Source organism: Podarcis tiliguerta, assembly GCF_965153285.1.
Source record: "Podarcis tiliguerta genome assembly, chromosome: 12".
NCBI lineage: Eukaryota > Metazoa > Chordata > Lepidosauria > Squamata > Lacertidae > Podarcis > Podarcis tiliguerta.
In genome coordinates this window covers 41,050,766-41,076,173 of record NC_139545.1, presented here as the reverse complement: position 1 = coordinate 41,076,173, position 25,408 = coordinate 41,050,766, and the positions used below count along the sequence as shown (strand labels likewise).

The 25,408-nt window shown below is 43.0% G+C and overlaps 1 protein-coding gene and 1 long non-coding RNA gene across 14 annotated transcripts in view; one reads left to right on the top strand and one right to left on the bottom strand.

Moving 5' to 3' along the window:
• The window catches only part of ARHGAP12 (Rho GTPase activating protein 12), a gene marked incomplete at its 5' end in the record, with an annotated part of 60,714 nt that extends 51,976 nt beyond the window's left edge, over positions 1–8,738 (top strand). For all 12 annotated transcript variants that reach the window (XM_083406251.1, XM_083406250.1, XM_083406249.1 and 9 more), the window contains 7 exons: positions 131–233; positions 653–772; positions 2,913–3,011; positions 3,956–4,033; positions 5,366–5,500; positions 6,503–6,605; positions 7,168–8,738. In XM_083406251.1, coding sequence (XP_083262377.1) covers positions 131–233; positions 653–772; positions 2,913–3,011; positions 3,956–4,033; positions 5,366–5,500; positions 6,503–6,605; positions 7,168–7,342 — 813 coding nt within the window. In that variant the 3' untranslated portion in view covers positions 7,343–8,738. The remainder of the gene's footprint in view (positions 1–130; positions 234–652; positions 773–2,912; positions 3,012–3,955; positions 4,034–5,365; positions 5,501–6,502; positions 6,606–7,167) is intronic.
• LOC310661132 overlaps positions 5,517–25,408 on the bottom strand; it is a 36,496-nt gene continuing 16,604 nt past the window's right edge. For both annotated transcript variants that reach the window (XR_014503756.1, XR_014503757.1), the window contains 3 exons: positions 15,780–16,117; positions 9,218–9,307; positions 5,517–5,928 (listed from right to left, as the gene is read on the bottom strand). This is a non-coding gene — a long non-coding RNA (uncharacterized lncRNA). The remainder of the gene's footprint in view (positions 5,929–9,217; positions 9,308–15,779; positions 16,118–25,408) is intronic.

The window sequence follows — 25,408 nt, the reverse complement described above, 5'->3', positions numbered from 1 at the left end:
TAAATCATGTGTTAGTAATTTTGAAATCATCCTAATGGTGTTATATGAAGGATGTTACTTTAAAAAATAAAGAAGAGCTGTTAAACTTGGTAGCAACAAAGACATTGAATCCTTTTCTTATTCTCAATAGACAGTAGAGTCTGATGAGCCATTCGATGATGAGGTGCCAGATTCTCCTGGGGTGGAAAAACAGGACAAAGAAAAGGACCATAAAGAGTCAAAAAAACTTCGTTGTAAGTTTAAATTCAGAGTAAATTCCTATGCTCCCCTCCACCAACCTCCAGCAGTAACACCCCCACTGGCCACTTGGTCAGGGGCATCACCAGCAGAGACCAACAGGGCTGGGCAGAAGAAATTCTCTGTCTCAACTACGCCAAATCCATGGCAGATTGGATTGCATTATAAATCAGTCACATGAGTTGGCTTTGGGGCAGAGCACAGCTCTGAGTTGAGCAAGTGAAGAGAAGAAACTGTCTCCCCTCTCTGCCATAAATATTTGGAACTTGCCTAGTTGATATTCAGATTTGATGTTATGTTGCAATTTCTTCTGAGGATTTTACCTTCAGCACAGGCTATGTTTTATAAATCAGGACAAAATAGCTTAAAACACACCAGTTTTTTTATATGCAGCTTGCTTGTTTTTCGTTTGCAGCAATAAAATTATCTGGCAGCATTGATGCTTCAGAACAGAAAAAGACCAAAACGAAACTGAAGAAATTTTTAACCCGCAGACCCACATTGCAAGCAGTCCGTGAAAAAGGCTATATCAAGGGTAAGCTTTTTGTTTTCAATATTTGTAACAACCCTTGGCTAGCAGACTATTAACATCAATTTCTTACGTCTGAGTAGGATAGCTATTTCCTCAGGAAATAGCAGTGAGCTTGGTTGCTTGCAGCATTAATTTTTTAAATCCTAGATAGCTGCACACTGACGATCCACGTTGAGACTAAATTCAAAAGAATTCTTCAAGATAAAAATAAACGCTATAATCTTCCCAGTGAAGATTCAATGTAATCTCTCTGTGCACCCAGAAAGAAAACATTAAGCATGAAGTTCAGCACAAGCATGTGTTCCATTTTTTAGAGGAGTCCTCAACTTTAAAATATTTGGTGTTATATGGTTCTTGTTTCTGCTTCCATGGCTGGTTTTGCTGTTCTTCTTTCTGTATGTCTGGACAAAAAGAGGCTACTTGCAGCATGGGATTGTGATTGGGCTTACCTGGCGTGGCTTTCACTTACACATTCCTATGTGGAAGGAGAATATCTTCTCCCATTAGTTCCCACAAGGACTTTCTTTGTCCACTGTAGTCCTGGTAAAGAGGGAATAAAATAACCCAAGACAACCACAACACATTTGTTAGTCTTTGTTTTTACTGCAACAAAATAACATGGCTTCTCTTCTGGAAATCTTCCAGGGAAACAGTGATACAGCCAAAGCCGTACAGCCCTAAGAGGAAATTAGCCAGCTTCTCAGTATTTCTTGGCTCTCCCCACCCCAAGGGTATCTTACGTCCCTAGGAAATACAGCCTTTGAAGTGTCCATGTTAAAGACCAAAAGCAGTATTATTCTGAGGATTACACTTAACATATTTGTGTCCTCGCAGCTCTAAGGCTCATTGGGTTGAGAGAAAATACTTTTCTCAAGACAACCCAGAATGTTGCACAGACAGTCCCTTTCTGTATCCATACATGGATCTGTATACAGATGTTTTCAGTAAGAAATGTAACACACTATCCATCAGATCACACTTTTTCCTTTGCAGGGATGCAGTGTCAGGCTAGACTTGTCACTGAGCAAAGGAGATGTGCCACTTAGCCAAAAATCAGTTTGTCTTCCAGGTTGTGTGCCCTCACCCTGCCACTGGTGGTGGTGAGGACTGCTAGAAAGTTGGGCAAGTTTTCTGGTTCCACCGATTCTAAGGTCTCTTTCATTTCCCCCAATTCTGGTCAAACTCGTTGACTCAGGAGCAACTTCTGAACTGCATGCCATTCTCAGAGGATATGAGGGTTTTTTGAAACTGCTTTTCTCTGGAAATATTACAAGTCAGACCTATAATTGGTCTAAAGTTCAGAAGATGTCAGGGTCTGACTTAGGTCATTCTGTCATCTGTTGCCAAATAGGAGAACATCTTTAATGAAAGAGGGTTTTGCCCAATCTTATTGTGAAACTGTTCCACACAAAATTCCCTACAAAAAAACCAAGTCCTTTCAAAAACCTGGAATGAAGGAAGGGGGAGTCTTTCCACACGGAGGGGAGGTTATGTTCTTGAGTATGGGTCTTAAGTGCTGTGCCTCATTTTGTCTCTTTTCGCATGCCAACATTTCCGCTCACAAGCAGAAGGGAAAAGGTAGCTGATTTCTCATTCCATTCTGTATGATGCTGCAGTGGAGTTTCAGGGGTGTCATCTAGCTTCCAGCAAAGGGGAGAGATCAGCTTCCTATGAAAATAAGCTAGCTGCGCATTCTGGCTATATGCCTTCCAAGGCCCAGAGCATCACATTACAGTCTTTGACTAATTTAAGATGTGAAATTGGGGGAAGATGTACAGCAGTGCTGACAATCTTTTGTTGCTGGCTTCTTTGCATTTCCTTCTTTGCATGGAAGCAGAGGGGTTAAGCAGAGGAAACAGCACCTGGAGAGAAGGGGCCATCTCTCTCTCTCCCCCCCACGCCCCCAGGCTTTAGCACCAGGGAACAAACAAGTACAACCCCGAGTCCCTTCCTGAAAGGACGGCCCTTTTCTGCAAAATGAAATAACCTGCTGGAGTACAGTACAAAAGGTGTCACAATGGGCTAGCAAGACAAGGCTGGTTGGGAATCCCCTCCAGCTGGTATCATTTTTGTTGGAAGCCCTGCTCACTCTGAGAAGTTCAGCTCAATCACTTGTAAATTGCTTTCTTTCCCTGTTTTTCAGATCAAGTGTTTGGCTGCAATCTAAACAGCTTGTGTCAAAGAGAGAACAGCACTGTGCCAAAATTTGTGAAACTGTGTATTGAATATGTTGAAGAACATGGTAGGTGAAAGATACCTCACTTTTTAATATTAATGTTTTTTATAGTAACTGGTTAGAGGCTTAGTAAATTTTTTACATAGAAGGACATGTTACCACTATAGACACATATCTGGGCATAATGTACACTCTGTGAACCATAAAAATAGTTTCTCAGCCCTTTTCCTCCTTAACTACTGGAAATGACTTGCTTAGAAACTTTAGAATCTTTCAATTTTTAACTATTCCTATACAACTGTGTTTTAATGCTTTATAGTGCAATCATGGCCTATTCAGAAATATGTCCCCCTGAGTTTAATGCGAGTTACTTCCAGGTAAGCATGTAGGATTGCAGCCTGATTGTGTTCCTTCTGCTATTCCGAAAGGAGAGGCACAGTCTACAGCTTCAAAAAAGAAATGCAAGAGTATGTTGTAATAACAAGTTTGTTTAAATACCTTGTTGACCTCCAGAATAGCTCACTTTGCCACATAGATTTAATTTTAACAAGTAGACAGAACTTTTCAAAGCATTAGCAGAAGCAAACTTCTCAGTCTATTTGAGTACCTGCTGCTGCAGCAATGGAGAGGCCGAGGATGACAGACAGTGTACTCCACTCTGGATAGTTGCCTGCTACCACCATCTGTCCAGTTAAGCCTTGAAATGCTGGGCAAAATTACCAACTTCAAGACACTCTAGGAAAAGCAGCAACCCCAACACTAAAGGACAATTGGAAGCCCATTGTGATAGATTATAAGGAGGAGTTTGTCAGCAAATGCTGAATATTGTATAATTCTTCTTGTTTATGAAAATTGTATCACCTTTTTGAAGGAGTGTAATCATTTCTTTTTTTGGGTGCATTTTATTAAAATAAATGTTGTTCATTCTAAAATGTATGAATTTACACCTATAAATGCAACCCACAGCGTTTGTAACCACTTACTGAACAAAACTTTAAAATTTGTTCTAGGATTGGATGTTGACGGGCTGTATAGAGTTAGTGGCAATCTTGCAGTAATACAGAAGTTGAGATTTGCTGTTAATCACGGTAAGTTGCTATACGTAACAATTAGTAGTTTGCAGTGTTAACACTAAATTTATTTAGTTCTTAGCATCTGTAAAGTACCAATACATCAACTAACAAATTATATTTTGTTTATGAAATACTGTATTTTTCGCTATATAAGATGCATCTAGTTTTTGGAGGAGGAAAACAAGAAAAAAAATGTTCTGAATCCCAGAAACCAGAACAGCAAGAGGGATCTGGCTTCTGGGATAGCCACCGAAGCCTCTCCCGGGGAGCGGGATGAAGGCTCCCCCTGACTGGAAGAGGCTGCGCGCGGCTAAGCTGCCCTCTGTCCCCTCCCGCAAAAGCCAGCCAAGAGCCGCGCGTTCTTTAAAGGGAGCGCGGCTCTTGCAGGTTTGTCTACAAGGGGGGGAAAAGGACAGCCTGTCAGTGACGGGCTGCCCTTCTCCCTCCTCGGGGAAAAGCCCCCAAGACACGCTAGGCACGGCTCTTTAAAGAGCATGCGGCTCTTGGGGGCTTTTCTGGGAGGTGGGGGAAGGGCAGTCCACAAGAGCCGTGTGAAGCCTCCGCAGGGCAGTGGGGAGCCTTCATCCCGCTGCCCTGTGGAGGCTTTGGGGGGCCCAAAGCCAGAATAGCTAGAGGGAGCACTGCGCAGCTCTCCCTCTAGCTGTTCTAGCTTCGTGCGAAGCCTCCGCAGGGCACGAGGAGCCTTCATGGGCTATCCCAGAAGTTGCGCAGCGCTCCCTCATACTGTTCTGGCTTCTGGGATAGCCCTCGAAGCCTCCGCAGGGCAGCGGATGAAGGCACTCTGCTGCCCTGCAGAGGCTTCACGCAGCTAAGCCAGAAGCTAGAACAGCGAGAGGGAGCGTTGCACAGCGCTCCCTCTCCCTGTTCTGGCTTCGCCGCGCAGCCTCCATTCGCTTCATAAGACGCACACACATTTCCCCTTACTTTTTAGGAGGGAAAAAGTGTGTTTTATAGCGCGAAAAATATGGTAGGTATTTAATCTTTAACGTGTGTGTGTGTGTGTGTGTGTGCATATACAGTCATACCTCAGGTTGCAAATGTGATCCGTGTGGGAGGCACGTTCACAACCCACAGCGTCTGCGCATGCACATGATGCAATTTGGTGCTTCTGCGCAAGCGCTGAAACCCGGAAATAACCCGTTCCAGTACTTCTGGGTTTGGCGCGGTGCGCAACCCGCAGCATTCGTAACCCGAGGTATGACTGTGTGTGTGTACACACACACGCACACACACACACCCCTTCATACCTTGTTTGAATATTGTATTCTAGAATAAGAACTGTGATGGCTCATGTAGCTAAACACTCTAATACTGTATCTGTTTCAGATGAAAAACTGGATTTGAACGACAGTAAATGGGAAGATATCCATGTGATTACAGGAGCTCTGAAAATGTTTTTTAGAGAACTGCCAGAACCACTATTCACTTACACTCATTTCAATGACTTTGTTAATGCAATCAGTAAGTATATGCTAAAGAAGCCTTCCACCCTGAGACAGTTGTATAGCAACTTCAGAACTACGGCCATGTCAGACAGTTATACAAAAATAAGATACTGAGTTGCAAAATCGGAAAGCGCCCCCCCCCATTCAAATTTCACCTTGGTCATGACCTTACTAGGATTGTGGCTTAAACAAATCACAGTCTGTTGTCCTCAGAACTTCATACTCATCTGCAGCGTTAGGATAATACTGATCTACTTTGCAGGCTATTGTTAGAATTGCAACACAATTATGTATGGGAAGTGCTCTGAATATTCCTTAAAGTTGGACTGCACACCTGTGGCTCTCCAGATGTTGGGATCCAGCTCTCATCAGTCTTAGCCAGCATAGGCAATGGTTGGGAAGGTGCTGTTCAGCCAGACCTGGAGGGCTGAAGGTTAGCCATTCCTGCCGAAAGGAAACAACAGAAAGCACTTAAGTGTGTAGGTGGAGAGAAATGATGAAAATCAAATTCATTTTCAAAGTGAGGCAAATGGTCAATCATATTATGCAGAGCACATATCCAAGCAAAATGAATATGAAATTCAAACTGTGTGGATATGGCCCACTCTTTTTAAAACTCCTTTTGTTTATCTGAAACATTATTGAATATGATTTTCAATATAGCGAACAATTACACATGAACATGCACACACATTTAATTAAGCTATTTCACACATGTGGGTGAATCACTTAATTATTTTCTTAGCTTTTGTAAACAGGGACAGTTACTTTTTGTAGTGAACTGCCCATTCCCAGGTTTCATTTAAGCCGAGTTCCACAGCATTAAGATGCTGTATAAGTCTCAGGAGTCAATTCTGCAAGAGGCAAATACATTTTCTCTAGTTTTGTTGTTGCAGAATGGCTATGTTCACTATGGCCACTAGGTGGTAATATGCATTAGCTAATGTCCTTGCAATCAAACCATAAACAGTGAAAAGCAGTGTGCTTAAAAGTTCTCTCCCCCCCTCTCCCTCTCCAGAACAAGAGCCTAGACATCGTGTTCATGCTGTAAAAGAGCTGATTAAACAGTTGCCAAAGCCAAATCAAGATACCATGCAGGTGCTCTTCAAACATCTCAAGAGGTAAGTAGTGCATGGAAGAAAAATGTGGCTCGGTCTGTTTTTCACATCCACAAATGAAGAAACATGATGAAATCACGTTTCTATTTTGCTCTGGAGGTCACCTTGCCCAGCCAGTCCCAGCCCCCTTGTGCCTGCCTTCTAGAAAAACAAGTTCAAGCATTGCTTTTTTTAAACTCAGTTTTGTGTAAATTTGTGGTGGGAAAAAGGGGCCAGACCTATAAAGGGGGTTTAGCTGTCTGTGAGAGAGGTCTTGATATGCATTGGTGCAGATATATGTGGCTGCGTGCTTCCCCAGGGAGAAATGGAGACTGATCATGCTGCAAAGTTCCAGAAGGATACAAAAAGTATGCGCAGGCTTCATTCGTTTTATAATCTGAGAAAGCATCCTGTGAATGTGACAATTGCTTAGTTGAAGCTGTTTGCACATATCAGTGTTTCCGGATTAGGATACCTGCATACAGAATTTCATTAGGGAAGTTATTATGCTATCTGCCTTCTCGTTTGTGATATGAATTTGTATTGGAAGTTCAGTGTTTGCTCTCTCTCCCCTCCTATCTCACAGAATTGTAGAAAATGGAGAGAAGAACCGAATGACCTATCAAAGCATAGCCATAGTCTTTGGTCCAACCCTGTTGAAGCCAGAGAAAGAGACTGGCAACATAGCCGTTCACACAGTGTATCAGAACCAGATTGTAGAATTAATCCTACTGGAATTGAACTCCATCTTTGGACGCTGAATTTCTCCGGTGAAACTGGCCTTAGTAGGAGAACAACTTGGTTTCAGCAGAAACTGCACCTCTTTTGTACATTTATGCATTTGTGGACCAAGCAGCAACTTGATGTTTTTTGCACTTTTGTGGGAGAGGGAAGAGTGTGTGATTTGTTTTACCTGGGCTTTTATGGAACTATTAAAACTTATTTACAGTTCACTTAATGTTGTGAATGTTTCAAGGTTTTAAACTGCGTAACTAGTACACACTGGATTCCACGGGGAGAGAAGCTAAGCCTCGATCTCAAACTGGATAACCTGGAATAGTGTTTTAATATTGATTTTTAATTTTAGGTTCACCACTTTGTTTTGGGGAATATAACCCCCATAAACTGACTTTGAAAACCTCCATGGGCATTTTTAGCGAATAATTACATAATATGCTTACGTGTTAAACCTTAAGATCATTCCTGTATCTTGTCCACAGGGTTTCTGCATTCCTATTTGACAGGCTTAAACAAATGCTAACAGTGGCCAGTGTAAATTCCTCACGTGAGGTTTGCTTTTTTATTGTTTGAACTTTGCACATGTTCTTGCTGGCTCTCTTGAATGCACACTAGTATTACTTCACACACTGAACAGGTACACGTATCCTGCAGAGGATATGCCATGGTCTGTGACGAACCAGAGCTTTCAACTAATAAAGTTCATTTTTTCAGGATATGTTTTGGGCTACACTTTACCTAAATAGTACCTAACAATCCTAACTGAAGGTTGATTTCCACACTGTACTGAATTATTGTCATGAACCTGTGGTAGTGAAATTGGATGTAAATACAGAATTAATTCTAACAGTGTTTTTTTTTTTCTTTTTAAAAAATATCTATATACACTGTTGCATATAGTTTCAGAGTACCTCCTTGTCCTACATTTCTAATAATGTGTAGCTAAGTAACTGGTATTGTGATGCCTCGAATGGATGTCTGAGTTTCCACAGAGAAATGGGCTACTTGTGCACTTTTAAATGCTAATTACATCTGCATGCAAATAATTGTAATGCAAACGGTACTGGAAAAATACTGAGTGTGCTTGCTTACATGGTTAATGCACTACAAGCAGAGCCTCTGATTTATTTAATATGTACAGGAGCTACATTAGAGAAATGTATGACAAATTCTAACATCTATAAATAGCAGAAGCCTATGCTTGAATAGATGGATGTTCGGATATAATGAAAATGCTAAATTTCAGGATTCCTTTTTACATTAATAATGTAGATTGATTTGTAAAATAGGTTTCAGATTTTGTTACAGGAGATGTGATCTGCTGAAGATTTTTTTAAAATGTATTTTTCTAGACTAACCGCTGTATCTGACATTTGCTATGTGGGATCTGAATAAAGAAAATTGTTAGCTGTTTTGGAATTTGATGCTCCAGGTTTGGATGGTATTAGATTGCAGTGAAACTGTGTGCACAAGCTAGCATATCACCTGTTCATTGATAGCAATTGAATCAGGTACTGATTGTATTAAAATCTCTAAACAGCCTTTTGAAGTAAAAAGTACTCAAAAGTGACACGCAAGCAAGAGTGAAACACATAAAACCACTAATTGACTTAATCTGAAAACTACTGCTGGTGTTTGATCCCTGTGAACACAGAGGGCCTGAAAGATTCTTAAATCTTACAGCCTGCTGTGAGCCAGAAAACCTACTTGGGGGAGGCATTCCAAAAGTGTAGCACCACTGCAGAAAAGACCCTGCTTAATACATTATGATCACAGAAGTTGAAGGAGTGAATTAATTTCTTAAAACATGCTGGGAGAAATCCCCTCGAGGCATTATAGGGAAGTACCAGCATTATACGTTCAGCTCTGAGTTAGCATGTGTAATATACACCACTCACCTTTTTGCCTTAAAACTGATCACAATATTCTCCCCCAGCTGCAGCTTATTCTTCAGGGAAGTCCCTTGTCAAGCGAATACAGCAACTTATCTACAAGGTAACCAGATATGCATTACAGTAAATAATTATTGTCCTTCAGAAGGAATGTAGTTGCATCTGATGAAAGACATTTCTTGCAAATCACTTGGGCGCTCAGGTGCAAGAGGGAAGTCAATGAAAATTCCTTTACGCAGTATCCTTTATGTACCCCCATCCACAAATCAGCTGCCAGCTATCACTACCTGGATCTTTAGAATATAAGCAAACTAGTATCATCACAATTAAGATTGCCTTGTTACACACAAGTAAAATGGTGTGAAGCAGTGGTTAAAGTTCTACACCAGGACTAGAGTGATAGAAGTTCAGAATCCTCCTCGGTTTCGAAGGTCAGTGGGTAGTTACAGAATAGACAATACCTCTTAGCCTAGCCTATCTTACAAGGTTGTTGTGAAGACAAAATGGGGGAGGAGAACCAAGGTCTGCCAACTGCACTGGCTGCCAGTTAATTTCTGGGCCCAACTCATAGTGGTTTACAAAGCCTTAAACGGCTCAAGACTGCAGTACCACAAGGACCACCTCTTCCCATATGAACTGACTCAGACCCTGTGAACATAATCTGAGGTTCTCCTTCACATGCCCCCTCCAGGAGAGGTTTCGAGGGCAGCAACACAAGAAAGGGCCTTTTCTGAAGTGGCTTCCCACTTGTGGAATGCTCTCTCCAGAGAGGCTCAGTTGGCATCTTCGTTGCATATCTTTAGGCACCAGGCAAAAACCTTCCTCTTCACCCAGGCCTTTCACCAGTTAAAACAAATTACAACCTTTTAAACCAAAACAGGGGTGTCCAAACTTTTTTCAAAGAGGGCCAGATTTGATGAAGTGAACATGCGTGAGGGCCGACCACTGCTGCAGGCGCCGGATTAAACCGACCAGCGAGCCAGATTAGGCCCCCGATACGGACTTTGGGCATGCCTGTTTTAAACTTGTGTGTGTTTGTTTTGTTTATTATTAAGTTATGTATTTTTGCATTTTTTATACTGTAAACCACTGGATGAAGGGTGGCATATAACTCAAATAATAATATTTAATTCCCTGAAGGAAAGGAGAGAAATAAATATAGTGAGCGTAGTGCAATTTGATGATTAATGGTATTGAAAGCTGGCATTGGATATTTCAAAGAAACAAGAGTGGTATTCTACCTGTCCTTAAGCAAACTTCACGGAACAGCCCTACTGAAGCAATCTGGCTCAGATTTCAAGCCAGGTGTTGGTTCAGTATTTATTAGTAGACTTGGATCTATTCAGCCACTGCACATGTGAAAGGGCACTACAAGTCCAAAGTGATTTCAGGCCCATGGCTTTAGCCCTGATCTTCTCCAGCATGTTCAGGTCAAACACCTGCAACAGAGAAGTGACTTATGCTTCGGTCAGCTTTCTGCATACTTTGGAATTCTGCTTGTGGGCAGAGTCCACACCAGAATCCCTGCTGCAGGCATTTGTCCTGATCCCATGGGAAGCGGGAAAGGGTTGTGTGGCAGCAGGGTCTGAAGGTGTGGTCCCACAGGTCCCGCGTGTTGCCTCTTCCTGTGAGTAATGGCTGAGCAGAGTTGTTCAAGAAATTTAGCAGCTTAACGTCTCCTGCTTGAAACCGGCCTTCTGCCAAGTGCTCAGTCGCCTTGCCAAAAATAGTAAGTTACGGAATGGCTAGAAAAATTCCAAAGTAACTTGGATCAAATTGATAGCTGCTTAATTAGAAACCAAACTTCAGTTCCCTTCAGAATTTCTCCTGTAAAGGAGCAACTGATAATCTCTTGACCAATGGTGTCAGTCTCTGTACTGATCTGATGCGATAGGTAAAGGTCACATGCTAGCTAAACATCTCCAAGCATCTTGTCAGTTCTGGGATACCAATAATTGGCTCTGACTTGAGCAATTAGCATAAGCAGAGGCTGTAAGAGATTGCTAATGACTCTCTTTTCCTGCCTAATACGCAACAGAGGAAGGACCAAAGAGGAATGACAGATCAGAAGCTTTCTTTGTATCAGTGCCAGGTTCAATCACTGGGATTCCCAATTCATAGAATTGCAAAGTTAGCGGGGACCACAAGAGTCATCTAGTCCAACCCCCTGCAGTGCAGGAATCATTTGCCCAACATGGGTCTTGAACTCGCCACCCTGCGATTAAGAGTCACATGCTCTACGGACGGAGCTATGCTTTCGGCAGAGCTGAAAAGACTCATTCTGGACTCTTTGGAGCCACTGCCAGTCACTATAAATTGGCATTAGACCAGATGGGGCAGTGCACTGACTTAGTCTCACATGACATGTCCCACAACTTCCATGACAACAGTTTCCTGAATCTAAATGCTTAAAAAAAATGTGTGTTGCAAACTGGTATATATCATGGCAGGAATTGTTTTCATCGGCATTGATAGGCCTTTACCTTTTCTCAAAGGCTTTGTAAATTTTCATTTTCTTTTTTAAAAAAATGAGCAGAAAAGTTTATGATTTATTGCAGGGAGAAAACTTGCAAGTCCCACACTGAACTTAAAACACATTGGCACAAATGAGCAGTTTAAAATAACCGGAGTCAGGCATAATGTTTGCAATTAGCATATCAAAGCTGTCAGCTCTATCACATCGGGATCTATTGTCCTGAAGTGTGGCTGTGCTACACTGAGTTTTGCTAACTCAGGCATCGCTTTGTTGGAAATAGCTGCAGTGCTTTCCTTGGGGCGCTGGAAGGGAGGCCTCCAATTAGTGACATTCAGAATACCTTGCGTTTTGCAAATTATGTAACTTTGTTTAGTCACCATAGATTCTGATGGCGGGTTGGGAACAAGACTGAATTTGATGCTGTTTTGACTCGGGGAAGAAATATATGTTTAATCCCTCACATTTGCTTTAAGCAATACAATCTCTTAAGATCTTTTATGCCACACTAACTCTTTACATGTTCCTTCATTTCACACCCTAGTAGGAGTACCAAAGACCTTTATAGACATTCATTTTACGCCCTTGCCTGTATTGTGCCTCTGCAGATTCCTGACTCCCTAACAGTCGTTCATAAGGAGGGAAGCTGCATGGTCAAGAGTTGCGTTCAGTTTCCCAAAGCTAACTTTTTGGTTCTTATGGTTAAGCTTGAGCACAGATAGTAAGTCAGTTTTCTGTGACTACCCAGCTTTATGCCAAGGCAGAAAAGAGCAGCAATCTGTTGGAATCGCTAATTTATACGCCGTAAACTTTGGCTAGGACAAGTTGGACGCAGTGCTCTGAAGAGGGCAGTTGCTGAATGTCTAATGAGGCATTCCAAAGCCACGCAAGAGAAAAAGAGACGCTCCCAGGAATCTTAATGAGCTCCCACAATTGCAACACTGTGTGGATGGAGCAGCTGCAGAGGCCGTTTTCTGCCGGATCAAGGCCTTACAAAACACCCTGTCCCAATAAGAATGGATTAAGTGAATATTTTCTACATTGCAATTTTGCTTAAAGGAAGCATTTGTAAAGCATTCCATTAGAGGGGGGGGGGTGGTCTCTGTCTCAGCTCCCCTTTACCCCTCCAGAGAATAAGCTAGAATTCTGCATTTTGATTGATTTTACTGATCAAAGAAAGTTGATTTTTAAAAAAACCAACAACCAAAAAACTTGGCTTTGACCGCCAGCTGCATTTTCCATTGCAGACAAATGATTATGCAACAATCCTTAAAGATTTGTTCTACAAAAGCAAGCATTACTGCACATGTAGAACTGGCTGCCTCTAGCTTCTTTTTTTATAATGGGTTGCAGAAAGTTTGTTAATCCATTTAAATCTTGCCCTTTAAATTTATTTACACAAAAGAAACATTTTCTCCAAGGAAAAAAAAAAATCAATCTTCTCCTTTCTGCTTCCAAATAACAGATATAACAAGTGCCCACTACGAGGACAGCTGCTTAGAAGCCATCAACGTCCTGCAGGTTGTTTATTTTGACTTGCTACCGCAGGTGGAGCTTAGAGGCGGCAGACAGGAGGGGGACCATCTGCAGTTAATGCAGCAGACATCTCTTGAGCACCTTTTGAGTGCAAGGAGATTTTTGTTTCAAGGCGCAGCAAACTCATGCAGATTTTAGGCAGAAGGAAGAGGGAACCCCAGCTGAAGTCTAAAAAGCTTTCTCTGATTATTCACAAAGGGGAGGCCAAACAATGTACTATTTGTGCATAGGAGCCAACTCGTAGGGCCCAAGGTCCCTTTGCCCCTCCTAATAATATTTGCGGGGGCCACCTCCCATGTTGATGGGCATTCAAATGGGGTGTGTGCGCGCCACGTCTTGTGATCAATTATGTGGGGTGGGGCTTACATGGCCCCTCCCCCCCAATATTTCATTCAAGTTGGCATCCCTGGTTTTGTGTGAATATTGAACAAGCCTATTTGCTATTGAGCTTTTAGAAAGAAAGAAAGAAAAGAAAGAGAAAGAAGGAAGGAAGGAAGGAAGGAAGGAAGGAAGGAAGAGCCCAGACAATGTGCACACATTCTTGCACATTGCAAGATGATCACTTGCAAATGATCAGCTTGATAACTGATACAGTTTAGAGAAGAATAAACTTATATAAGGGATATGATGAGCAGATTCCCAAACTAGCCTCAGTTTCACTCTCCCTTCATATTTAGGAGTACAAATAACCAGAAACCAACTTCATTGCTAACCAAGTGTGCCACGTAATCCCATACATCCTAGAAAACAAAACAAACTGATGGGTGCACATGGAGACAAGTGACAATTGAAAGCACCCTACAACAACATACCCAATCCTCCAAAAGAAAAACTAAGGAAAATCCCCCAAATCACTAAACAGGTCCACACAGTTCATGCTTAAAGCGTGGAAGGAAAAAGTAGCCACTATTCCAACATGCAGCACAAAACATCCAAACAAAAACATGGCAAGCCAAAGGCTTAAACCACCTAACAGACTTATTTAAAAACAACAACCATACTGACACAAGAAACACAAGACAAACTAAGGGACACGTAAATACCCTGGATAACACACTCCCAACTGCATGTCTTCTTAACAGCCCAGCAGTAAAAGCAGAAGCCACTAAGCCTTTGACCACCTTCGACCTACTTCCTAAAGTACAGAACTTTAATAAAAAATAAATAGAATAAAAATCTATAGCAGGACCTGGTGGTTATAAACACAATGAGCTGTTCTGTTAGCAGCTTAAGGCCCAACTGAGCCAGAGTCTGTCCACACACCATACATGTAGAACACATTTTCCTGTCCCCCCACAAATCTTGAGAACTGGTTCGTTAAGGATGCTGGGAGTTGCAGTTCTGTAAACTGCTGTTCCCAGGATTCTTTGGGATGTGTGTGCTTTGAAGGCAGGGCGCTTATGTTTTTGGTTTCAAATAGGAGAATGAAGCACCCCTGCAACTTGGCCACAGTGGTGCAAAAGGAATTCAAAAGTACGCGAATCCATTGAACTCAGCAGCAGTTACTTCTGAGTAAACGTGCAGAGGATTGGTCTGTAAATCATGTTGCAGTTTCCAGTTCCAAACTATTTTTAGTTATCTTTTCCAGGACTTTGATACAGCTTTTGGCGCTTTCGCTCTCTCCAACCACTCATGTCATTCCTTTCCCCTTTTTGGTAAGCACGGATAGATTTTCCTGCATGTCTTCAGCCGCCCACCTGCTATTTTGCCTGCCCTGAAAGTCAGTGTGACTGGAGATTGTTTGTTTCCTTATTTGTACAATCTCCTCATTGAGAATGTCGGCAGGAATGTGCACTGCCTGGCAAGCGCCCCGAATTTGCTGCTTTGCCTGCAGACAGTGTAAAAAGGGCTTGAGCAAGTCCTGCAGTTGCCTTCTAATGAGCCTGGGCTGGAAACGAGAGACACTTAACTGATCACAAATGTACTTGGAACAACTCTCTCTTTCCTTATTTAAAACGATCAAAATGGCTCTCTTTTACTAAAGATGAATGGACAATCATTATCCTAATGCAATGCAAATTCATTTTATGCTAATTTCCTATGTACCATCCATAAACCTGCTGTCAGTGTATTATACCCCTATATTCAATTTGAAGAGATGTATAATTTCATACACTAACAATTTGCTTAAAAAAGACTCCTCCATGCCAAGATCTTTGGTAAGGGGTGATCAATCTACTTAAAAACACTTGATAAAGGGCAGGCGGAACCACTCAATAAAATCAATAATGCCAAATACTTTATGTTCAAGCAGTAAGCAGCTGCAAGCATTATTTTGCTAATTGTATTAACTGGAGATTTGATTGCATAAAGAGCCTATTCTTCCATTAGTAACAGAAAAATAAGAATATATACCCTTGTTATGAGCAAATAACTGTGGAGGGTCAGTAGCAATAAAACAAAATCTCTTACAATACAATCCTAGGCATGTGCACTCAGAAGTCAACTCCATTGAGCTCATCAAGACTCATCCTGTTGTAGTCTCACTGCTGAGCAACAACGTGCAGAGCTCAGTGGAGTGGGAGGCCAGTCAACCAGAAGAGTCTGAGGTGTACTTACTTGGAGGCCGAGACAGCATACGAAGTCAGGTCCAGTCCTAGGGTTGGGCGAACAGCAATCTGCATGGTCAAACAGTCCTGAGGTCTGGTCATCCAATGATCAGTGGGTCAAGATGAGCAGGCAGCAGCCAGGCAATGCCAGGAACTACAAGCATTGTCTTCAGCATCTGACTGCTGCTGGAAGCTCTGCTTAAGAAGGCTGAAGCCAGCTGGTTCTCATCAGGGCCTTCTCCTTTGTGTCCTTGAAGGCTGATCAGCTGCAGGTGGAGTCACTCTGCCTTCTCCCCCTTCAGGCTGCTGTTCAGCAGGCGAAGCTGACTCCTAGCCCGTGGCACATTCCTAGGAAAGTGTATATAGGATTGCAAACTGAATATCTAGTAATCTTAGGATAAGTTTAAAATTAGACTCTTATCTAAATTGCCTTTGGCTTCAGTCATAGAAGATCCTAACAGATATTCATAGATTTCATTCAAAAAACCCTCATATAGGTATAAAGATCTACCAGAGTTCCATCTAGTCCAGCATCTTCTTCCCATAGTGGCCAACCAGACCTACACTGGAACCTCAAAAGCAAGCAAGGGCGCTATAGACCTCTCAAGTGTTATCAAGAGGTATAGTCCTCCTTATCAAAATGGCTGACTGCATGTTATGCACAAACTAGTATAACAGAACTGCAGGAATCTCTCATAAAATGAGAAATCAGCTTGTGTGGGGTATTTTAAACTAAGAAGCAGTGAGTGACTAACACTTTGGGCTCATCCACACTTTGCTTGTGCCATGCCTAGAATAGATGGGTCCGATCAGCTTTCCGCCTGACCCACACTTTCTAGGCATGGTCTGAGTTGTTTCCCCCTTGCCTAACTCCTTTCCAAGAGAAAACCTGTTCTTTGGTGATAGATCAGAACAAATGACAATTTGCAGAAAAACCCAAATTGCTGTTTGAACACTAAGGAGCAGTTTTCTCTGGATGAAAGCGGTGAGACAAGAGGAATTGTGGACAAACCCTTTGCCAGCCTGCCATTTCCTTGTTCCAAATCATGCTTTTTACGTGGTTTTCCGTGGACTGATGTTTGCTCTGATTCAGTGGCAAAGAGCAGCTTTTCCAGGGAAAGAGCAACCAGTAAGAAAGGGAGGAGGATTTAAGCTGGATCCCAAGTCCACTCAGCTTGGTCATGTTGGCTGGCAGCCTGGAGTGAAACACTATTTTAAAGGCTTGCTTTCCCTCTGGCAGGCTTAGCTAGTGTAGCAGCGGCAGCCCTGCTTAACTTATGCCACTGTGTTTTCCACCCGCTTCTTGTGCATAGGCCTGCTCCTTATACACTGTTCTTCACTCAAGATTCTGCCTTCCTAAGTTGCTTCTCCTATCTCTGTCTGTCTCAGTATCTGGGTTCTGCACATGCGTTTGTGCATAGAGCTTAGTTGGCTCCCAATTTGCCCAGTACATTGTTCCAGGTCTCACTATACAAGAGTGAGGGCTGGTGCCCATTGAGACTAGCAGGGCAGAAGGCAGGGAGACCAACAGCAGATGGGGTCAGAGTCAATGACAGGCAGAGATTCACCTTGGCTGGTTGTAAGGAACAAGGAAAAAGGGTAAGTTCTGCTTTGACAGAATCCTAACTTTTAACTGCATTTCTGATGTACTAACTGCTGCTGCGGGACGCGGGTGGTGCTGTGGTCTAAACCACTGAGCCTCTTGGGCTTGCCAATCAAAAGGCCAGCAGTTCGAATCCCCACAATGGGGTGAGTTCCCGTTGCTCGGTCCCAGCTCCTGCCAACCTAGCAGTTCGAAAGCACGCCAGTGCAAGTAGATAAATAGGTTCTGCTCTGGCGGGAAGGTAAACAGTGTTTTCGTGAATTGCTCTGGTTTCACCAGAAGTGGCTTAGTCATGCTGGCCACATGACCCAGAAATCTGTCTGTGGACAAACATCGGCTCCCTTGGCCAGTAAAGCAAGATGAGCGCCACACCCCCAGAGTTGTCTGTGACTGGACTTAACTGTCCCGGGTCCTTACTTTTAACTGCTTCTGCAGAAGCTTTTCCACTGCTAGGAATTTTGCTTTTGAGCAGACAGCTGCATTCCTTTTTAAGGCACAGAAAACATCTGGTACCTACTAACTTTGTTTTTCATTAAAGCCAGTTGTTCCCAAGCAGTTTTAAAACCTCAACAAAGTAAGGAGATGTGATGTCCTCTGGGTTTGAAAATTCAAGACCCTTCTGTGATTCAGAATTTCCACTATTGACAACCGTGATTTGACAGGATCTCACTTCACATGGGACCAGCTCCTCCCTTATTGTGCCTGCCTGATTTTGCAGGGCTGTTTAGTCCTAGTGTTTTCTTTCTACTCCTCTAGGGCAGTCTGTGGTGGAGTTCATTACAACAGCCCCCTTAGCAAGCCCAAAAATTCAGACAGCTGTGTTGATCCATTACCACACAGAAACGTCAAAGAGCAACAGAACATAGCACATTACCTAGTTTCTTAGATTCAGCATGACTCCAATCCTATGCATGGTTTTCCGGGACTGAGCTCCTTTGAACTCAGTGGTACTTACTTCTAACTGCATAGGTTCAACTTGTAAAACACATTGAGCTTTAACAAAAGATCTTAGCCAGCTGAAATGAAACCTTTCAGCTTTTAATTAGAAATGAAAACAATCTTGCAAATAAGCATCACCACGTAAACTGCTAACATGAAGTTAGACCTCCATGAAATAAAAGGGAAAAAAGTATCCTGTCTCTGCTTAGTTATTTTCCTCCTAACTTGCTGGCAGGTGTGGAGGACATTTGGTCCTCCAGATATTGCTGAAATACAACTCCCATCAGCCTCAAGCATGGCCAAGGATGATGGGAACTGTAGTTCAGAAACATCTAGAGGCTCAGAGAGTCCCCACCCCTGCTTTATGCCTCTGCTAATATGTCTCAAAGAAACTTGAAAGCCTCCTTATCACCTCATTCACTTGTCAAGGCAAGGAGATTCTTTCAAGTATCCTGGTGCTCCTGCAGATTATGTCATTGCTCTTGCTCTGAGAAAAGTCCCAGAGCTGCAATCCACTGTATCTCCTAAATCTGTATTTCCAAACCTTGTCTGCAGGGGGAAAGGGACGACAGCAGAGAGAGTTTCTTGTTTAACTGAAAACATGCACAAGCTGAACACTGTTGTTTGAAAGTATGTGATACTCTCCATTAATGGGGGTGCCCATATATTGAAATAACTTTTAATACCTGCTGTTTCCTACTGTGGTAAATGGTACTGTACTACAATATAAAGAACATTACTACTAATAGTAGTAGTAGTAGTAATAATAATAATAATAATAATAATAATAATAATAATAGTAATAATAATAATAATTTCATATTTATACCCCGCCCATCTGGCTGGGTTTCCCCAGCCACTTTGGATGGCTTATAGACTATATAAAGCACAATGAAGCATCAAACATTAAAAGCTTCCCAATACAGGGCTGCCTTCAGATGTCTTCTATAAGTTGAATAGTTCTTTATCTCCTTGACATCTGAAGGGAGGGTGTTCCACTACTGAGAAGGCCCTCTGCCTGCATCTCTGTATCTTCACTTCTCGCAGTGAGGGAACCAGCAGAAGACCCTTGGAGGAAGGTACCTTCTTTCTGTGTAAAATAAATGTGGAATGCTCAGTTAACACATTTCCCCCTCTATCATATGCTTATTGCTGGTGTGGAACCAGGATGATCTATTCTAGGGAGCTGCATTTTTCTCATAAGGGAAGGAGTCTTCATCCCAGCTCAAGCCTTTTGTTTTCCCCAAAGGCTGCAAAACCTTTGCTAAGCTGTTATTCGCAGCATAATTATTCCCCTTTAATGCCTCGGAAACCTGAGATTCTTGATGACTCCGACTATGGGGACAGGGCCATTTTTCATGGGCTTTTTGAAATTTGCTGCAACAACTGAGTAGAGATTCTCAGGGGAAACCCGGGGTGGGGGAAAGGATTTGGCAGCGCAGTTTCCTTGAAGTCGCAGGGGGGATCCCTCAGGGCCTCTGAAACAATTGTTTAGGGGTTTGGTTCAGTGTGTTGCACATTTATTTTTAATAATAGTTATACAGTATACTGCTAACTCATGTAGATAATGCCCGAGCAAATATAAAATCACAGTAAACATATCAAAAATATAAATGCCATAACTGGCCAATCACTAAACTCCATCCAACTGAAAAGGCCTGCCGACACAAGGTGGTTTTCAAAAGACATCTAAAAGTAAGAGCACCAGAAGGTAATAAAAGCCTGCTGGATCAGGCCAGTGACCCATCTAGTCCTCCATCCTGTTCTCACAGTGGCCAGCCAGAAGCCTATGGGAAGTCCACCAGCAGGACCCGTGCACAAGAGCACTCTATCTACTTGTGATTCTCAACAACTGGGATTCAGGGCCATGTTGCCTCTGACTGTGGAGGCAGAATATAGCCATTGTGACTAGTAGCCACTGAGAGCCTTGTCCTCCATGAATTTGGCTAATCCTCTTTCAAAGCCATCCAAGCTGGGCATCATCATCATCAACAACATTTGGGAGAGTGAAATCCATAGTTTAACCATGAGGTATGTGAAGAAGTATTCTCTGAAGTTGCGCCAGGCAGAACTTTTGCTGATTTTCTGTAGCATCATTCAGGGCAGCACAGAATTGGGTCCTGGGCATTTGCCTTGGTACTATGAAACTAATGAAGCTTATGCTTCAGGGCCTCTAATCCTGGAGGGGCCCCAGAAGTGACTTCAGTCCACATTGCTTAATTTATGGGGGGTAAAGACCTGACTTGAGTCACACAATTCAGACCATTCTATGATGCATCATGCATGTATATAACATTTCCCTAATTTTAGTGCCCCCCCCAATAACTTGAAAACTATAAGGCATAGGAAATTTTTTTTTGTACCAGTGACTTTGACATGTGAAATAATCCAGTACAGCATTTTTTTCTCTCAGAATCTCAGATGTAGTAGTTAATTTAAAAATAAATAAACTGTGATGATCTGTCATGGAACAACCCAATGAAGAAAATAACTGTGGTTACTCGGACCTCATTGCTGGTCACAAAGGAGGACCCATGGCAGTTCAAGCTTCAGCGCCCCCAAAATGTAGGTCAACCTGTAGAAGGCTCATGACCAAAAAAATGTATGCCGTGGTGCCTAGGAATTTCTCCATCCCACTGACCCCTTTTAAACCAGTGTTCTTTCCCCAAAGGTGCTGAATGATCCATCTTGGTGCTGATTCCTCTGAAGAGCCTTTGCTACCCCTGGTGACGAAGAAGCAGGGTGTCTTCTTGCAACCCTGGAGAGCCCAGCGTGGGAGTAGCGTGACTAAGAATGGCAAATGAGGTTAACTGCTGAAGGAGGGCAGGAGGAAACCACAATTGCCCCTAAGGAAGCAATTATTGCCATTTCTAAAAAGACAACCACTACCTCTCTCTCACCACCACCGATAACACTCAAGAACAGACAGGATGTTGCTGTGCTTTGGAAATTGCTGCTCAGCTACAATGCATATGAAACTGCACCTAGGCTGCAGATTAGAAGGCTATTGATTTTATCCATCACTGTCCAGGGGGAGAGAATAAGGATGGTGCCGTTTTCACTGCAGGCGGAGGAGGAGGAGGGAAGGGGGAGGCCCACACTTGCATTCAAATGAGCTGGTGACTCTGTGCCTGAGCTGCCAGGGCATGAATGCTAAGCAGCTTCCTTCCCGGTTCAATCTGCTCAGTGCCTAGCTAATAATTATTCTCTGGAGAAAACCCTACAGGAGACATTTATTCCTCCCTCCTCTCCTTCGCTTGCATCTCCCTGGTATTTATGCAAGATTAAGGAGCCTGGTTACGCTGTTACCTCTCTGATTGGTGCTCTATTTTAACCTCGCTTATAAAGCACCGGCCCAAGCCTTTTCCTGTAGACAAGAGCAAGAGGAGCCTTTCTTCCTCCCCACATTTCTCTCCACCTTTTGTATGAAAACGGCGGCATGGATTGGCTGTTCTCAGGATTGCCTCGTGGCAGGCAACCAATGAGGAGAGGCGGGGAGGATAAATGGTGCCAGACTCCCAGAGGTGCTGTGGCACTGTGTAATTATTGCTCCAGACAGCTGAAAGCAGCAGGGCTTCTCCTCTCTCCTGCTTCATTTCAGCCTGCCATGATTGCTGGCACAGAAAGATGCTGATTATAAGTAAACATTAATTATGCCCCTGCTATCATGCCGGTTGAAGTACAGTTATCTTAACAGAGAAACAATCCTATTGCTTGCCCTCCTTTTAAAAGCAGAAAAACCACTTCCCAAGCTGTGGGTTCAAGCTTTTAAGTAGTTTTCTTGTGCAAGGAACACAGCACAAGCTGGGGATGGAGAGCTGCCTGTTTTGTGGCTTGCCGTGGGCAAGGAGGCTCCGGGACAAAACTTCGCTTTATTATGGTGCTGTGTGGCCCTCTCGGAGGTCCAGAAAGTCCTAGGCTCCTTCCAGCTTTTGAGACCCCCCCCCCCAAGCACACAATAAGCACACAAAAACAAAACAAGGCACCAAAGACAATAAAATGTGACAGTTTTCTAAGAATATATGATGAGTGTGTTAGATCAGGCTAATGGCCCATCTAGTCTAGCATCCTGTTCTCACAGTGGTTGCCCGTAGGAAGCCTAGATTACCTATAAATCCCTGCAGCAATCTGTTCAGTGACAGCTTCTCCATCATCACCAGATGCAACTTCATCCTCAAGAGTGAGGTACAAGCAAGGCCATCCCTGCCATTAGGCAAAGTGAGGCAGCTGTCTTAGGCGGCTGTTCCTGGGTGGCAGTGGTGAGGTTGGGAGGAAAGAGCTGTGTGTGCCACATGGCCTAAGTCTTCTTGCTATCCTCAGGTGTGATGGAGGACAATGTCCCATCACCAGTGTTAAAGTAACATTCAGCTGGCACTTTGGTTGGCTTCTGTAAGAGGAACTGTAGGGTTAGAGGAGCTGTCCTCTGCCTCAAGCGGCAAAATACTTTGAGCAGGCCCTGGGTATAAATGGCAAGATAAACTACCTGAAGTCACATTCTGAGCTCCAGGAAGAATCAGGGTCTCAAAGTCCACACATTTTGCAGCCCATTTAGCAATCCATGAGCTGTCTTGACCAGCTTCTCAGGTACTGAAGAGGGAAGGGATGACTGGTGTATACAAATAAATAACAAAATGCCTGACTGCCCAGAAATATGCCGAAACTTCTTTTTATAGAAGCCTGAACAAGATTCTCCTGAGTCAGGAAGGGGTTGGAATGCTAATGGTAATTCTCCCCCCCCCCAAAAAAAAGCTGAATTGACACACTCAGATGCATCTTCAGCGACAACTGCTTGCTTCTTAAGGTGAAAAGGGCTTAAAGTCTGTTTGGTGGAAATGGAACATTGGATCTCCTTAAAACTCTTGGCACTCTGCATCCCCCTCAAATTTCACGTATCTCTTTAGGAGGCAACACAAAGGGGCTATCAGTGGCAAACTGCCACACTAGCTCTGAGCAGGACTTGCTCAGCCCCAAGAAGGATCGAAGTTGATCTTTGTGCTTCACAAATGGCTTTTGCTAGGTCTTATTTTGGCAGCATGCCCGCCTGAGAATGCTTTACAAATTACACCGTGTCTGTCTAAAACTGACATTCTGCCCCGTTGATAGCGCCCACATTACTGAAACTCTTATAGGATGCCTTATTTAATTGTGCCATGCTCAGGTTCATCCTTGCTGCACACCAGAATGTAATTTTGGAAAATTTTAATGCGCCCGCTTTCTCCAGATGTTGGACACCTTACATTATGGAATGCAGATGCTGCGGAAGCCAAATCAATTTTTTTTTGCACGGGAATAACATTTCTGGAATGATAAAAGCTATGAACTTATGGGATTCTTCTGTTACAAGAATCCACTGGTGGGTTAAGGATAAGTTAAGGGGACGGCAGTCTACAACAAGGTGAGCTGGGGTTTCTCAGTGCTAGGAAGCCTGCTTTACAAAGGGTAAAACCCCTGGTCCATTTGCTCTCTACTGTCTACACCTACAGGCAGTGCATGTCCCGGGTTTGCCACCCCTACCTAGGTATGCCTAGATTTGAACCTGAGACTTTCTGCCTTGAAAGCATGTGCTCTATCAAATAAGCTTCCCCTGAAGCACGGCTGGGGAACCTATGGCCTACAAAATGTTGCTGGACTCCATATCCCTAATCCCCTCTATCCATATGCCTGTATACACTCTCAAATAACTAACAGGTTTGCAAGAAAGGACTTTCCCTTGCAGAAGCCATGCTGATTCTGCTTCAGTACGGCTTGTTCTTCTGTATGCTTTAACAATACTTCCCACCAGTTTTCCAGGGACAGACATTACACTAACAAGTCTGTTATTTCCTGGATTCTCCCCAGATCCCTTTTTTAAAAATGGGTGTTACATTGTCTACTTTCCAGTCTCCATACTCCTTCTTTCTCAATCTTCATCGTTCCATTTCTCCCTGAGAATACTGGGAAGCCTATCCCTAAGGGTCAGACTACAGGGACTCTAAAGTGGTGACAGGGGATCAGTGTCCTTCACATGGTTTTGGATTACAGCTCTATTGGCTGTGCTATCTGGGAATCATGGGAGTTGGAGTCCAACAGCAACTGGAGAGATGCAGGTTCCCCCATCCATTTCTAAAGAGATACACTTCATAAGACAAACAGAACAAACTGCAAACTATAAGGATACACCACTGTCTTATAGTACTTTGCTTTGGCTAGGCAGCTACATTTTTGTAAAAAACACCACCACCACTACTCATGCTGTTCTTTGATGGAGCAACAAGCATTATGAGTGAGTTGGAACTTCTTCATTCATCTTTTCTGAGAGGCTGGGGGGCTGTTTTTTCCTCTCCTCTTCTTCCAGCACCCAACACTTCAAATAGGAAAGGGCACTGTATTTTGAGGTACTAAATTTTAGAAATGCACACACAAGTCTCCTTATGTGGTGCAATTGCACACATCGTTGGAGTAGACAATTACAGCGGCTGCCAGAGTGCTCTTGAAAGGCAGCCTCTGCTGAGGATAAGATTTCACTTTCTTGTGACAACCCTGCATTGCAGTGGAAGAGTCTCAATTTGATTATCTGGCTGTTCCATAGCTCTTATATTTACAACCTTGCTGACCTCTGGGGAAAGGGTAAGGATAGCCAGCCAATCACTCTGGAGCCATTTCCAAAGGTCAAAGCAAGAGAACATTCACTCCTGGTAATTCACAAATGCTACATCTCTGAACCCTGGTCCCCCTGACAAAAAACTGGCAGAAGAACACAAGTTAATGTGAAATATTTATCCATTTCTAGGGCAACTGTCTCAACACAAAGCATTAACCTCATTCTTGCTTCAGGTTTCAAGGCTACAGACTGAAGTGCTCTAACAGGATCTGAAATATAACTGATATTTATTAATGGATGCTTTTGAATGCTTTCCATTTTCAGTTGGAAATATAGCTCAAAGTAAGTTCATGGTGGGTTCCTTTGTCCTTTTATTTACTTGCCTCCCGTAGGCAAGTAAATAAATGCACAGCCACAATATAAACCATACCTTTTGGAATAACTTGCACTCCTGTCCAGTAATGAGCCCTTTGAGAGATTGCTTCACTGCAAAATCATGAAGGTGCTCATTCCCATC